Source organism: Berghia stephanieae, chromosome 1 (assembly GCF_034508935.2).
Source record: "Berghia stephanieae isolate SIO BIC M18660-M18661 chromosome 1, UCSD_Bste_1.3, whole genome shotgun sequence".
Classification (NCBI taxonomy): Eukaryota; Metazoa; Mollusca; class Gastropoda; order Nudibranchia; family Aeolidiidae; genus Berghia; species Berghia stephanieae.
In genome coordinates this window covers 105,847,363-105,862,051 of record NC_088360.1, presented here as the reverse complement: position 1 = coordinate 105,862,051, position 14,689 = coordinate 105,847,363, and the positions used below count along the sequence as shown (strand labels likewise).

General features: G+C 35.3%; 2 protein-coding genes across 3 annotated transcripts in view; one reads left to right on the top strand and one right to left on the bottom strand.

Moving 5' to 3' along the window:
* Positions 1-2,530: 2,530 nt before the first annotated feature.
* Positions 2,531-11,760, bottom strand: LOC144962672 (3-[(3aS,4S,7aS)-7a-methyl-1,5-dioxo-octahydro-1H-inden-4-yl]propanoyl:CoA ligase-like). 2 transcript variants are annotated; one of them, XM_078895801.1, is made up of 6 exons: positions 11,709-11,760; positions 9,106-9,390; positions 7,287-7,417; positions 5,924-6,794; positions 3,948-4,099; positions 2,531-2,819 (listed from the first exon to the last, which is right to left on the bottom strand). In XM_078895801.1, the coding sequence occupies exons 2-6, from the start codon at positions 9,329-9,331 to the stop codon at positions 2,559-2,561; spliced, it is 1,641 nt and encodes a 546-aa protein (XP_078751927.1). In that variant the 5' UTR covers positions 9,332-9,390; positions 11,709-11,760; the 3' UTR covers positions 2,531-2,558. The 2 variants fall into 2 exon arrangements, with proteins under 2 accessions (XP_078751927.1, XP_078751926.1); XM_078895800.1 differs by lacking the exon at positions 11,709-11,760 and adding an exon at positions 11,148-11,346.
* Positions 11,761-12,851: 1,091 nt separating this feature from the next.
* The window catches only part of LOC144962429 (putative acyl--CoA ligase YdaB), a 5,850-nt gene continuing 4,012 nt past the window's right edge, over positions 12,852-14,689 (top strand). The window contains exon 1 of the mRNA XM_078895374.1: positions 12,852-14,448. The gene's annotated coding sequence lies outside the window, so the exon portion shown is untranslated. The remainder of the gene's footprint in view (positions 14,449-14,689) is intronic.

Genomic DNA, 14,689 nt, shown 5'->3' with positions numbered 1-14,689 from the left:
AAGAATTCATTGGTCACGGCGGATGTATACTTATTTGCAGGTCTGATAACCCAAATTGTCATGAGTCCAATATTCTCAAACCAGCTCGAATTATCATCTATTACAACAATGTAAAACCAAGCCCATAATCGTACTGGACAATCAGACCTGCTTATGTGCACCTTTGTCACGGTAGATTGTTCTGTTGTGTTTTTTTCTGAACTCTGTAGTTAAAGTAAAAGTCAGGTTTAAAGCATGACTTATTTCCATGACTTAATTCCATGACTAATCCTCACCCTTATTCAATGTAGTCCATCTACATGCTTTGGTTTCGTTTTCCTTAATTTCCATGCTGAATGACAACTGATAATTCATTTATTGTAAATAAAGGATCGTTAATAAGATTGAAAACAGTTTTTTGAGTGGTGGATGGTGTCGATTGTAGCGCGTCCCTTAGTGGCTACGTGGTAGTGCCGTAACAGTTGTGCCTAGGGTTCGAATCCTCATTGCCGCAAACTTCATATTCTCTATTGTTTTCTGGCACTTTTCTACTCACTTCCCTTCTTGTTATTTTCAACATAAATGCCTGCTCCACTCATTTCTCTGAATTAATATTCACCCAATATTGGAGCATACGCATTGTGTCAATCGCCTCTTTGTTATATGTTTGTGTTGAGAATAGAACTCGTTAGCTTAACTGCTAGCTCAACTTTAACTTTATCCTTACTGACCATTTCATGGATTTTCCTCAAAACGTCATTATCACACAAAATGATATAGAAAAGAATTTTATAACTCTTTCCTAAAGGAAATTAGAACATGCTATACATAATTTTGTTTAGTTCATATAACTAAAACTAAAATATTCTTTAAATTTCGTGATATACAAAAGAAATCTGAATGAGAAAAATGTTGGTTTCATCATAACGAATGTGACGATTTTGCTATGGTTGGTAAGGAGAGAGTCAAACTTCCCTGATGTTTTTGTGTTGACCCCGTTACTAAAAAGTCGCAAGAGGAGTTCAGGATAGTAAATACGTTCAAAACCACTATTCTTTTGATTGTAAATCGACCCTCTCGTGACCAGGCGGTGGTGCCGTAACAGTTGGGTTGATGGTTCGAATCCTCATCGCGCAAAGGATTTATCCTCTATCATCTTCTGGCACTTTTCGACTCAAATCAGGTCTTGTTATTGTTAACATATTATGTGCCTGTCCCATTCATTTTTCTGAATTTATATGTCTTGTGTTTTCCTTTCACGTTCAAAGAACAGTTCGTTCTGGACAGATCTTTGTCATAGTTTATGGCCCTTGTCATGCAATTTCAGATGTGATCTCCAGAGGTCATGTCCTCAGAATGGATTCGAGTATAGTAATAATAATAATAATAATAATAATAATATAATAATAATAATAATAATAATAATAATAATATAATAATAATAATATATAATAATAATAATAATAATAATAATAATAATAACAACAAAAAACAAATAAAAACATAAATACATTACCAAAAAAAAAAACAGATCGACGACAGGATATTTAGTCGTGTATCTGTTTTGTAGTAATGTATTTATGTTTATATTGATTTTTATTGTTGGGTGAAGAAGGGTTTTGAGCACGAAACGTTCCATGTTTGGTATTTTTATTATTTTTTTAAAGCTGTTATATTCATTTCTTGTATATTACTCTACGACTTGTGTACGGTTATGGTTTACAAAATTTTGATGAACAAATTACTTTGGAGAACACAGAAGCAGGAGTTTCATTGTATGTAGGAGTTTTAAAAAACACATACGGTAGTTTTAGGAAATAAGTAGCCAATACTGAGTACCCTAATGACAACCACACAATCTCAATCTAACACACCTTCAACACATGTACACAACGATTGTATCAATGCTCAGTTTTTAAGACCCCATTTCTTACTAAGCACCTATTATTCATCCTCATTTCTTCACTTTTTAAATACTCAACTACAATCCCATTTGTATCAAATGTAATTAAGTTATTATGTTTGATTGTGTATTTGGATATTTCAACCCATGTCAATGTAAAGCGCTTGGTGCCTGTTCAGACGGGGTAAAGCGCTATAATTAGTGCTATTTATTATAAATCTTCCCTCAAAACTAACACAAACGACATTCTACTACACTAAGCAAGCACACCTGAAACCGAAAAAAAATAAATAAATAAAACACAGCATTACATGAAAAACCATCTCCATAGCACAGTCGTACTCCCTATATCCAAAATTTATAACCTCTCTTTGGAAGAAAAATTCTACATCATCACAAAACCGAGCATTGCAATACTCAACAAAAGAAACGAACTTATATCTCCATGTAGACATAGAATTATGTAATTATGAACCATCATAACCGCGTAGCCGAAAACGAATGACAACGAAAGTTAACACTACAATCTACTTTCACTTTCACTTCCTGATGAGAGCGAATATATATATATATATATATATATATATATAATATATATATATATATATATATAATATATATATATATATATATATAATACAACTATGTTTTAAGTTTATTTTGAGATCTACAATGACTAAAATATCTTCAGTCTCTTCAAAGCTTCTTCTCTGATCTTCTTTCGTTGAATTTTCCCATTTTCGTTGGTGATGAAATCATCGAATATCAAGAAATACTTTGGCAGTGGAGTCATCTTGTCGTTTTCGCTGGTCAGGAAGAGTTTCTTGCAGTATTCTCTCACGTCATCGATGGACAACTCAACACCAGGCATCGGTTTCATACATAGACAGATCTCTTCATGGTGAACTGGGTCAGGTATTCCGAGCACAACCGTTTTCTGGTAGACAATAAAATTATCAACTTTATATTATCATCAGCTGGAGCCCGATAGTTTATGTGGTAGAGCGCTCGTTCACACATGTAAAGATATAGATCGATCCCACGTGAACTAGAGATTATATTCTGTCCACGCAGGTGTAAGCAGTTGCTACGTTTTTTTTAAAAAATTGGCAGCTTCTAATTGTTCTCACACTACAATGTTATGACGATCTATCCAGGAACCAAACTCATCACCCCAATCGTGTACATCTGAAAGCTTCGTTACAACGCACCGCTCAACTAGATGCTCTGCAGTTTCGGGCTCTTGACCACAACGGTTACATGTTGGACAAGTGGAAAGTCCCTGCTAATAAAGGGAGCGTGCGGTTAAGCAAGTTCTCGACCGAATCCGATCGGCTGCCACCCAACGTTTTCTCTTTTTGATTGAAAAGATTCGAGGAGTTGATATCCCCTCGAAGGATTGAATACGTCCAAAACGACTTCCATCTCGTATATGCATCTCTGTCTGAAATCAGGGAATCTACGTACAACGGTGGCCGGGACTTATGTAGGGTCGAAACAGTGGCACCGTCCATTATGCACTTGAGAGGGGTATCCCCATTCCCTCCCTCTCTCTCTCTCTCTCTCTCTCTCTCTCTCTCTCTCTCTCTCTCTCTCGATCTTTTGGCAGAAAAATGCTTTGCAATAGAATAGCATCCTATGCAATGAATCAAGCAGTTGTTGTCATTCATTTAACGCTATAGTCACTGGATAAAGTCAAGGGCCATATAGCTCTACTACCACTGCCACTACAATCACCAACACCACCATTACCACCCAGACCAGCGCCACCACACCCACCAGCAGCACAACAACCACCATCACCACCACCAACACCAGCACCTCCTCCTCCTCCTCCACCACCACCACCATCACCACCATCACCACCACCACCACCAAAACCACCACCACCGCCACCACCACCATCACCAGTATCACACTACCATCACCTTCATCATCATCATCAACATCATCATGACCATCGTCATCATCATCATTAATCATCAACATATATATGGATGAATAAATCAGACGAACTTAAAGAAAGCAACACATACTGACGATGAAAAATAAAAATAAAATATACCTCCAGCCCCGGATATTCGTTAATGAGTTTTTCCATCCATCCAGGGTAATGTCTATAACGGTCCTTAGTAATGGCGTCAGCTTTTCGACCCAACACAAACAGCTTGCCTTCTTCATCGAAATAGCCGATGTCACCAGTCCTACACCAACCATCTGTTGATAATAATAATAATAATAATAATAATAATAATAATAATAATAATAATAATAATAATAATAATAATAATAATAATAATAATGATAATAATAATAAGAAGAAGAAGAAGAAGAAGAAGAAGAAGAAGAAGAAGAAGAAGAAGAAGAAGAAGAAGAAGAAGAAGAAGAACGATAATGATAATAAATAATAATAATAATAATAATAATAATAATAATAATAATAATAATATAATAATAATAATATATAATAATAATAATAATAATAATAATAATGTAATGGAAATTTATGTGTGTATTATGATAATAATAATAATAATAATAATAATAATAATAATAATAATAATAATAATAATAATAATAATAATAATAATAATAATAATAATAATAATAATAATAATATAATAATAATAATAATAATATAATAATAATAATAATAATAATAATAATAATAATAATAATAATAATAATAATTATAATAATAATATAATAATAATAATAATAATAATAATAATAATAATAATAATAATAATAATAATAATAATAATAATAATAATAATAATAATAATAATAATAATAATAATATAAATAATAATAATGTAATGGGATATTCATGTATGTATTATGATGATAATAATAATAATAATAATAATATAAGAAGAAGAAGAAGAAGAAGAAGAAGAAGAAGAAGAAGAAGAAGAAGAAGAAGAAGAAGAAGAAGAAGAAGAAGAAGAAGAACAATGAAATGGTGATATTAATGGCAATAATAGGAATGATGATAGTTAAAACTAAATTCAAGGAGGCAAAAACGTAATAAAACCTTGATTAATTCCGGTATTAAAAATTTAAAAAATGAGACCCCCAAAAAGTAAGACCCCACCCCCACCCCCCCCCCCCCCCCCCCCCATCCAAACAAAATGTGAGCTTAAATTGTACAATGCCCAGATTATGTACTCAATTTGCTTTACAAAGCATTTGAAGCCAACAGAAAGTTTAACATAGAGCACAAGACGCTTTTACGATTGAGAACGTTGTTACCAGTCTTTTTACGCCTGATCGCCGTAAGAGAAGAAATGCGCCCCAAGAGTCCAAAGGCCACAAGACCTCAAAGCCGCACAAAAGATTTCTTTACAAAATAATACAGCTACGCCGGAAGCAATACGTCAAAAACAAGATGGCGCAAGCCAAGACAAGAAGTTGTACATGAGTTCACGTTAATAAAATAGACCCACTCCAGACTGAATGGATATAATGGCGTTCATCATCATAGCTTGTCGCTCCAACACAGAACGCACTCCAGATCATCTGTGGAGCAGACTCTTAGGTCATGGTCAGTGCGGCTGGGCCCACCCTGGCATTCTCTAAGGATATGCTCCAACGTCTGCTCTGGGCATCCACATGAACACAAGCCAGTCTCCGCCAGCCCCCACTTTTTCATGCTTCCAGCTGTTCTCCCAATTTTTGCCCGTGCTCTGTTAAGTGTTACCCATTTGTTCCTGGGGAGCTGAGTTCCACGTCGCGTCCTTTGAATCCCTCGCTGGAGACCGACTGCTACAACACCCACAACACCAACATAATGGCGTTATTCAAGGACGAGATCAACGAGGGTTCCAGAGATCTAAAAAGACTCGTGGAATCAAAAGGCTAGACTAATTAGAAAAGGAAAGGTGAGATGAGGAAGAAAAAAAACCCAACAAAACAAAACACCACATCGGAAACGGGAATTTGGAGGGAATTTTCTTTTCTCTTGGAAAAGCAAAGTGAGAAAAACGATAATAGTAAATAAATATATATGAATTAAACAAAAGTGTTGCATTACCTTACCTTCAGTAAATATTTCTGCTGTCTTTGACGGGTTGTTTAAGTAGCCAGTAAATAGCTTCTCGGAACGCACCAGAATTTCACCTTGTTTTGTTACTGGTAATTCTTTTCCATTCTCACCAACTATTTTCAACTCGCTGTCACATTGGGTTGTAAGTCCCACACAAAAGTCTTGATAATTAGACTTCTTAGTGACATCAAGCCATGCGACATTAGCGAATTCCGTCCCGCCATAGACAACTCGAATTGTGTGTGTTATCTTGCCCAGTGCGTCCATTGTAGCGCTGTAAATAGGACCGCCAGCTGTGCTAACTTCGTCTAATAACCTATTAATTTTAAGACCATCATTACATGCGTCAAGAACAAGACGGATGTCGCGCGGAACTAAATAGGTTTTGTTTACTTTAGTTTGGTTGAAAATATTAACCACGAAATGTCCAAGTGGCATGTCATCTGGAAGGCCATTGGTTAGGTCTATGATCACCCTTTTACATCCCTCTGATGGGATTGAAAATAAAAACCCACCGGTCCAACCCAGAGATTGCATATTAAATAAAATGTCATCTTCACAAAGACCAGCCCTGATTGACCAAGCAGTTTCAACAAACATAGCGTGATGTGTAATTGGTGCCAGCTTAGAAAATCCCGTTGTTCCGCTGGTGACAAAGATCATTGCGATATCATCTTTTGAAATATTCTCATCAACAAACATTTCTTTTTCCTTGTCAATAACATTAACCCATCGTTGAGCGTCTTCCACATTCTTTGCTTCAATTTCGATGACATGAGCCAGGTCAGGGAGATCTTTATAGCTAGTAGACCCATCAATTTCGTTCTTGAACTTGATTCTATCCAAAATACGCCCAGCTCCGTTCTGTAGAAGTCAAATAAAAGATTAATTCTGATGGCTATGAAAGTGACATACTTAATAACCAATCAGACGATTGATGATATTTTACAATAGATTATCAGTTCATTGTTATTCGTTTAATATCAATTTTACAGTGTTACAGTATATTATGGCTCCATTCTCTGTGTACTTTTTAAATATAAATATATATATTGATAAATTCATCGCGAAGAATTATAAAACGTGTTCCTTGAGCTCTAGTCTTTGCAGCACAATTATATAAAGGCTTGGTTGATCTTTATAGACGTTCATGTTGAAGTAGCAGTCAGAAACATTGGAAGTAACTAAAACTCAAAATGATAAAGTTCTGATTTATTTATAATGGTGTGTCCAATTTAATGCCTTGCATTTTTTAAAAAAAAAAAATAATAACAATCTTGTTTGTGACTGGGAAAATAACACTCAAGGTCAAGTATATAACCGAATTAAAATGAAGTAAGGATTTAATATAATCACCAAATCTTTGGGGTCACAGATGATGGCTTTTGCTTTAGAATCTTTAAGATTATGTCTGAGGTCTTGTCCATCGGCCCGTAAAAGTTGTCCGTGTGAGGGAGTTGCACCTGATGCCACTGTCCCCAAATGGGCTACAAAAATATACGTAAATCAGATTTAGGCAAATGACTAATATAAAACAAAATGAGAGAATACAATTTGGAATAATTAATTTTTATTTTCATGTACTAAATATAAGTCGACCTAAAACTTGGAGTCCATGTAAAGACAAAAAGTCTTGTTCTAAGAGAGATTTATGCAATTAAACCAACTTAGCCACAACCATTCAATTGTGAACTCTAATGTGTCGAGTTATAAAACCTGAAGATTGCATACAAACTTACCAATTCGATAAGTCGACTGCTGCAAACGCTTCAAAATAATTTTAAAATTAAGTCACCAATTAGGTCACCCACGCGCACTCGTTGAAGTGACGTGTGCAGACATTGGATTCCGTCGTTCGTCAGGAACGATGCAGAACAGAAATGGAGCCTTCTACACGTTTTCCAATTACGTGAGTTTTATAAAGTTTTGTTGGGTTTTTTTTCAAATTGTTGTTATGTATTTTACCCATATATTTTGCATGATAACTCATAGAAGATAATAACGGGGAAAGAATATGATATTTTTTTTTATTTATTTGATCTTGCACGAACAAGTGATTAAGTGTATATTAGGTAGATAAAACGTACACGCTACATGAATTATAACACGCTGTGTCGATGTTGCATTTCGTTGGACAGCCTACACTTTACGTGTACGTTAACAACCCGCGAACCTGGTGTTCTTCTTCTTCGTCTTCTTCTTCTTCTTCTTCCTTGGAGGCCAAATTGAAGATTCAAATGGCCTGTCTGTTGTCTCACGAGCGAGCAGATCGTGTGATGGACAAGTCCTGATGGTACAGCTGGAAAAGAAATAAAGATGCGCGGCCGTTCGGGAGTATGGAACGGCAAATGACATTGAGGAGTTCCGTGTCCTGCTGTATTTTATGTTGTGTGAAATCGTTTTTATTTTCTTCCCCGTGGTTGGTCGATCATTTAGGCGGGGAACGATATCGTTCAGTCTCTCTTATATAAGCTTTGAAATTTATGTTTGAGACGTCTTCAGACATCAAATCAACATATTGGCGTATCGTGCCAGTTCAGAGGATGATCAGACTATTTGACATTTTAAACCACAACAACCCGTCGACGATTCGTTAAATAACATTCAAACTATTTCAGAGCCAATCCCTTAATACCAAGAATGCGTTTGAATTAATTCAATAGAATTTTGTGGTCGTTTTTAGTTATTTCTTTATTCATTTATTATTGCTTTTTTATTGTTGTGCTATTATCGTAAGGATGTGTTTGACTTGTATTCTTCCGGACAGCAGCAAAGGTCGGATTAACTTGTTCAATAAGTTAAGAAATCCATTGATTTTGATTCAAAATATCTTAATCACAAAAAAATCACTGAGACAACAATTCATTCTGACCTTTTACTATGATCACTTGAATTCCAAAAGGATTTTTGTTGGAGTAAAATAATATAAGTACATTATCAATCCTAGTTTATCCACACATAATCAGATGCATGAACTACTGAGAGCAATAAACTCGTTTCAGATAATTTATTCCACGAAAAACTGAATTTTATAAATAATGTCAGGTAAATGTTTTACCCGTAAGACGAATGTTTTGGCTTTTATAATAATATATGTAGACCCAAACAATTATATATGCAAATTGGAACTGAATTGGAAATAATTCAACTCTTACGAATATTTGATTTAACTTACTAAGCAGACGTTCAGGGGAATTCACCAAAGTATTACAAATGACGTCACCCTTTCCCAGACCAAGACGTTTCAAGACAGCAGCAAACCTCCTAGACTTGTCCCAGACTTCTTGTCTCGTAAGAACTCTCTGGTTTAAATCTTTGTCCACAAATATGATGAATGGCCTGTGTGGATCCTCCAGTACGAGATTACGTAGACAGGTGATATAAGTGCTTTCTTCCTCCATGATCTTGTCACTTCTTTGTATATTAAGGGTACACGCTTTTGTGCGTCTTTACTAGGTTTCTGCGATGTAAAATGGACAAATAATTAGCGAAAGATTAGTATATGTCTGTGCGTGTGTGTGTGGGGGGGGGGCTGGGTTAGAAAATTAAATCGACATGGTATAACATTTTTCTGAGAATAATTATATATATATATATAGATATATATATATATAGATATATATATATATATATATATATATATATATATATATATATATATATATATATGAAATGACTTCGAATTGAAAAGCTGCGATAAATGCAATTTTAGGAAGATGCGATATTTTAAGACAGATATTTCACATCTGATTCTGTATACTTTTATAATCGCACGAACCATTTTCGATTAAATCTGTTTATAAAAACATTAATTGATTTGCTTCATCCGTCTGGTTTATAACAGGTATGAATAAGCACTTGTTGATTACAGAAACAGCAGGCTGTAAAATATGATCAATATTTCTTTAAAGATCGATTGAAGATAGTAAGAAAAAAGGAAACATGGGCTTTTGTATAAAGCAATATTTACTAAATGTTCTAAAAAGTAGTAGTTTCAAGGCAACGAACGGCAACACTGAAAATAAAGTCCAATACATGGCGCTAAAATAAAAAGAAACAAACAAAACATCTTGAGCGCAATATCCACTAACTATATTTTCAAAGCGTTTAGAAAGTGTCCCTGACCGACAGCAACAAGTAGAACGATGTGACGACTGTTAGGCGATATTAGTAATATTAGATTTTGTTCTCGACAGATTCAACGCTGATAATGGTCATGTACAATAATTACACCTGAGTACCGTGAGAGAATGTGAGTAAAGAGCATTTTCAAAGGACTCAACTATGCACCGAGCGAGGCTCGAACCAAGGACCTTCCTATCGAAAAGCGAGTGTGATAGCACAAGACCCCCGAATGTCTTCTTCTTCTTCTTCTTCTTCTTCTTCTTCTTCTTCTTCTTCTTCTTCTTCTTCTTCTTCTTCTTCTTCTTCTTCTTGTGGAAACCTCCAATATTGTTGAGGATCACTCCACAGCTTGTAGGACATTACATTTTAAACGTGTTAAAACACTACACATACTAGATAAAAATAGTAAAAATACATAGATTAAAAAATCACGATTCGCGCATATACAATACAATATATATATCGAGTCACGTTTTCTACAAAAGACGATAGAGTCCAATTAATATGCTTGATTTTAAGTCACTGGTAGGCCTTTATAAAGTAATGATTGGCGTCCGAAAAAAAACAAGAATTTAGAATCGATTAAACCCCCTCCCTACCACCCATAGGAAAATCGTCACATTTGTTACGATGCATTTAACATGCTTGTCATCCGAATTTCTTCTGTACATCATAATATTTGATCAAAAATGTTTGCTGTAGTTAAAGTATATTAACACCCTGTTGACCAGCTCGTTCAACGGGGAAAAATATATGTATAGCAAGAACTAACAGCTTTTGTGTTTGAGTGAAATATATATATTTTTGTATAGGTTGGGTATGAAATTTTGGGGAAAATCCGGAAAATGACTGATAAGGAGAGAGTTAAAATGAACAGTTCCAGGTTGATAGGTTTTTAACAAGTTGAGGGCCATTTTTTAAGCCAAACTTTTGAATTCGAATTTTTGCAGAGTAGGGCAGATGAGTCAAATATTTCATTGCGTTCACGTCACATTCGTTACGTACTACGTCATCACTCTTCAGATACATAATATTATTTTTAAAATCTGGAATCATAAACAAAAAATAAAACGTTTTAGTAATTACACTTACATCTTTTGAAATTTCAAGTCCTATATACAGTTATGTAGTTATCTTTTGAGATTCCACTGCAGTTATTTATGCTATCTAACAAAGCACTACTTGGCAAAGTAACTTATAAAAAATCATGTAGGCTGTTTTTAAACCTGCACTCTTACGTATTCATTTGTCACGGTCGATGTGAACACATTTGTATGACTGATAACACACGTTGTTTGACCTCATTTAAATAATAAATCGAGCTTTTTTATATAGCAATATCCACTAAACGTGCTGAAAGCGCTTTACAAACGCCCCCTGGCCAACTGCAACATATAACATTTAGGACCTGACATGACGTCTGTTAGGCGATATTACAATTTTTTTCGAACAGAGACAACGCTGTTGACGGCCAGATACTCAATTTACACCTGAGCACGATGAGAGAATGTGAGTAAAAAGCCTTTTCCAAGGACTCAACTATGCGCCGAGCGAGGCTCGAACCCAGGACCTTCCGATCCAAAAGCGCACAAAAAGGGAATACTACCAAACCAACAGAACTTATCATCAATTAACAACAATGTTAAACCAAACCAATATTCGTGCTTCTGTAACATAACAACACAGGCTCCCGAATGAAACCTACAGGGGCAAGTGGAAACGGGGTCATCCAAAACAGACCTGGAGGAGGAACCTTTACTAATATTTGTGCGTCTCCAATCTTATCTGGAGTGAGTCAAAGGCCTGTGCCAATGACCCAAAAAGATAATCGACTGCTCGGTAATGGTCCTTGAGCGTCAAGAAGTGTCTTCTATGGCCACTGTGGGACGCTCTACAATGGATGCCATCCACCACTCCAAAAATAAAAATAATAGATAAAAATCTTGAGCTTTTATATTGCGCAATATCAACTAAATTTGCTCAAAGCGCTTTACAAAGGGTCCCTGACCAACAGCAACACGTAACATGTAGAACGAGACATGACGCCTGTTAGGCCATATTACAATTTTTTCCGACAGGACAACGCTGTTAACGGCCAGGTACTCATTTTACACCTGATTACGGTGACAGAATGTGAGTAAAGAGCCTTTTCCAAGGACTCAACTATGCCCCGAGTGAGTCTCGAACCCAGGACCTTCCGATCCGAAAGCGAGTGTCATACCACAAGACAACATGGCCGCACGAATTATCCGAATTATCAGTTATATTTCAACATGGAAATTAAGGCAAACAAAACACAAGCTATGTTTATGGACGACATTCATTAGGCTTGGGTTATGCTTAGTCATGGAAATAATACGTCATGTTTTAAAACTGACTATTGCGTTAATTACCGATTTCAGAAAAAAAAAACAACCCTTTCATACCGAAACAATCTACCTTGAAAAAAGGTGCATATTAGCAGGTCTGGTTTAACATTGTTGTAATGGATGACAATTTGTGCTGGTTTGATAGTACTTCCGTTATAACGTTGGGCTCATGACAATTTGGGTTATCAGACTTGCAAATAAGTCTATACATCCACCGTGACCAGGGAGCTCTTACATACTGTCTGTTCACCTAGACCGTGACCAATGAATATTTAATAGTCGAGATAAAAAAAAAAGTTATTCAATTGCTTTAAGTCGCTTTGTCTAACTGTGATTTGTCGTGTGGACAGAATAAAAAGCATGTGAATTCTCAAATGATGACTGTATAACTATATATAAAGACGATTGGAAACTTCTAGAAGACGTCAGAGCAATTGCTTTTAGTACCTGAATTAAACTTTTTATAATACCTAATTTTTAAAAATACTTGTGCACTTATATGTTTTAACCGACAAATGACGTACTAAGCAAGGAATGTGACGTCAACACAAATTGAAATTTGACTCATGTGACATACTCTGGAAGAACTCGAAAAATAAATTATTTGACTCTACCGTCCTTACCAGAAAACGTGATTCTATAATATTATATTTTAGCGCGTTAGAGATGTCATGTATCAGCCTTTATCTTCAGTGTTGCTGTTGCCTTGAGATTACTATTAAAGCATTTTGAGTACATAATTTAGTGAATATTACTCTATATGAAAGCGCGTGTTCTGTTCTGTTGGGTATTTTCATATATATTCTTTAAAATTGTGTATTTTATTTCGAAATCTGCTATTTCTGTAATCATCAACTGTTCATTCATATAGTAATACCAAATGGATAAAGCCTACGTACACTTATTGGGCAGGTCTGATAACCCAATTCATTATGTCCAATTCATTACATATTCTTATAATGAAAATCTCTACTAAATGACGCAAAATTTTGTCCATTACAACAAAGTTAAACAAGGCCCATAATTGCCTTGGATCGTCAGACCTCCACTTAAGTACAGGTCGGTTAAAACAAATCAATTAGTATATGTAACTTACAGTCTCAAAACGGGCAATAAGAGGGGTGACCCTGAAATCTGAACTCCGAATTAGGAGGGAAAAAGTTCGGACTTGTGTCTGTTGCAATGTAAGAAATTGTATGTATTCTTTACCTAATCAATGCTGTAAGTTTATCTAAACTACTTACAGCAACCGCAAATCGGAGAAATTGTACCAACAAATAAAACTTTGCGCAGCTATGATGGGCTAAATCAAATAACAAAGAGCTGAGTGACGTCAATTTGGTTCTATAGAATTGAAAATAACCTAAGTTTGATATCTGTAGCTGAAATGTTTTCTTTCATCTACAGTTGACCCCGATATAATACTGCTTGGAGACGTTGGGTCACATATTGATAGAAAAATATCATCAAAAATGTCTTGTGCTATTTTTAATCGATACAAAATCAGACTTGAAATAATGTTTGTCTTGAAATTTTGCCTCTTTACTTAAGGTGCATTTATCAACTCGCATTAAACATGTATTTCAATTTATATTCGTTTTCTACTTTTCAAATTATCAGAATTCTGTTTTTTGTTGACCTTTTAACACACACACACACACACACACACACACACACACACGCAGATACCATTATTATAGGATTTCTTTCATTAATTATCCATTCTATTTTATATCATAGAGACGTTTTACAGAAACACAAAAGGGTGTATCCCTAATATACAAAGAAGTGACAAGATAATGGAGGAAGAAAGCACTTATATCACCTGTCTACGTAATCTCGTACTGGAGGATCCACACAGGCCATCCGTCATATTTGTGGACAAAGATTTAAACCAGAGAGTTCTTACGAGACAGAAGTCTGGGACAAGTCTAGGAGGTTTGCCGCTGTCTTGAAACGTCTTGGTCTGGGAAAGGGTGACGTCATCTGTAATACTTTGGTGAACTCCCCTGAACGTCTGCTTAGTAAGTTGAATCAAATGTTTTCAATATTTGAACTAGTGCCAGTCACAAGTTGCATAGCAGGTGTGTGTGTGTGTGTGTGTGTGTGTGTGTGTGTGTGTGTGTGTGTGGTTCAGGGGAATTGGCTGGAAGATAAATTTTGTTCAACAATATTTGTGAAAATCTTTATTCCAAGTAGCAAGAGCATTTCACTTATCGAACATAATTTATTTCCTCTCGTCCAGATGAATATAAGTCAAACACA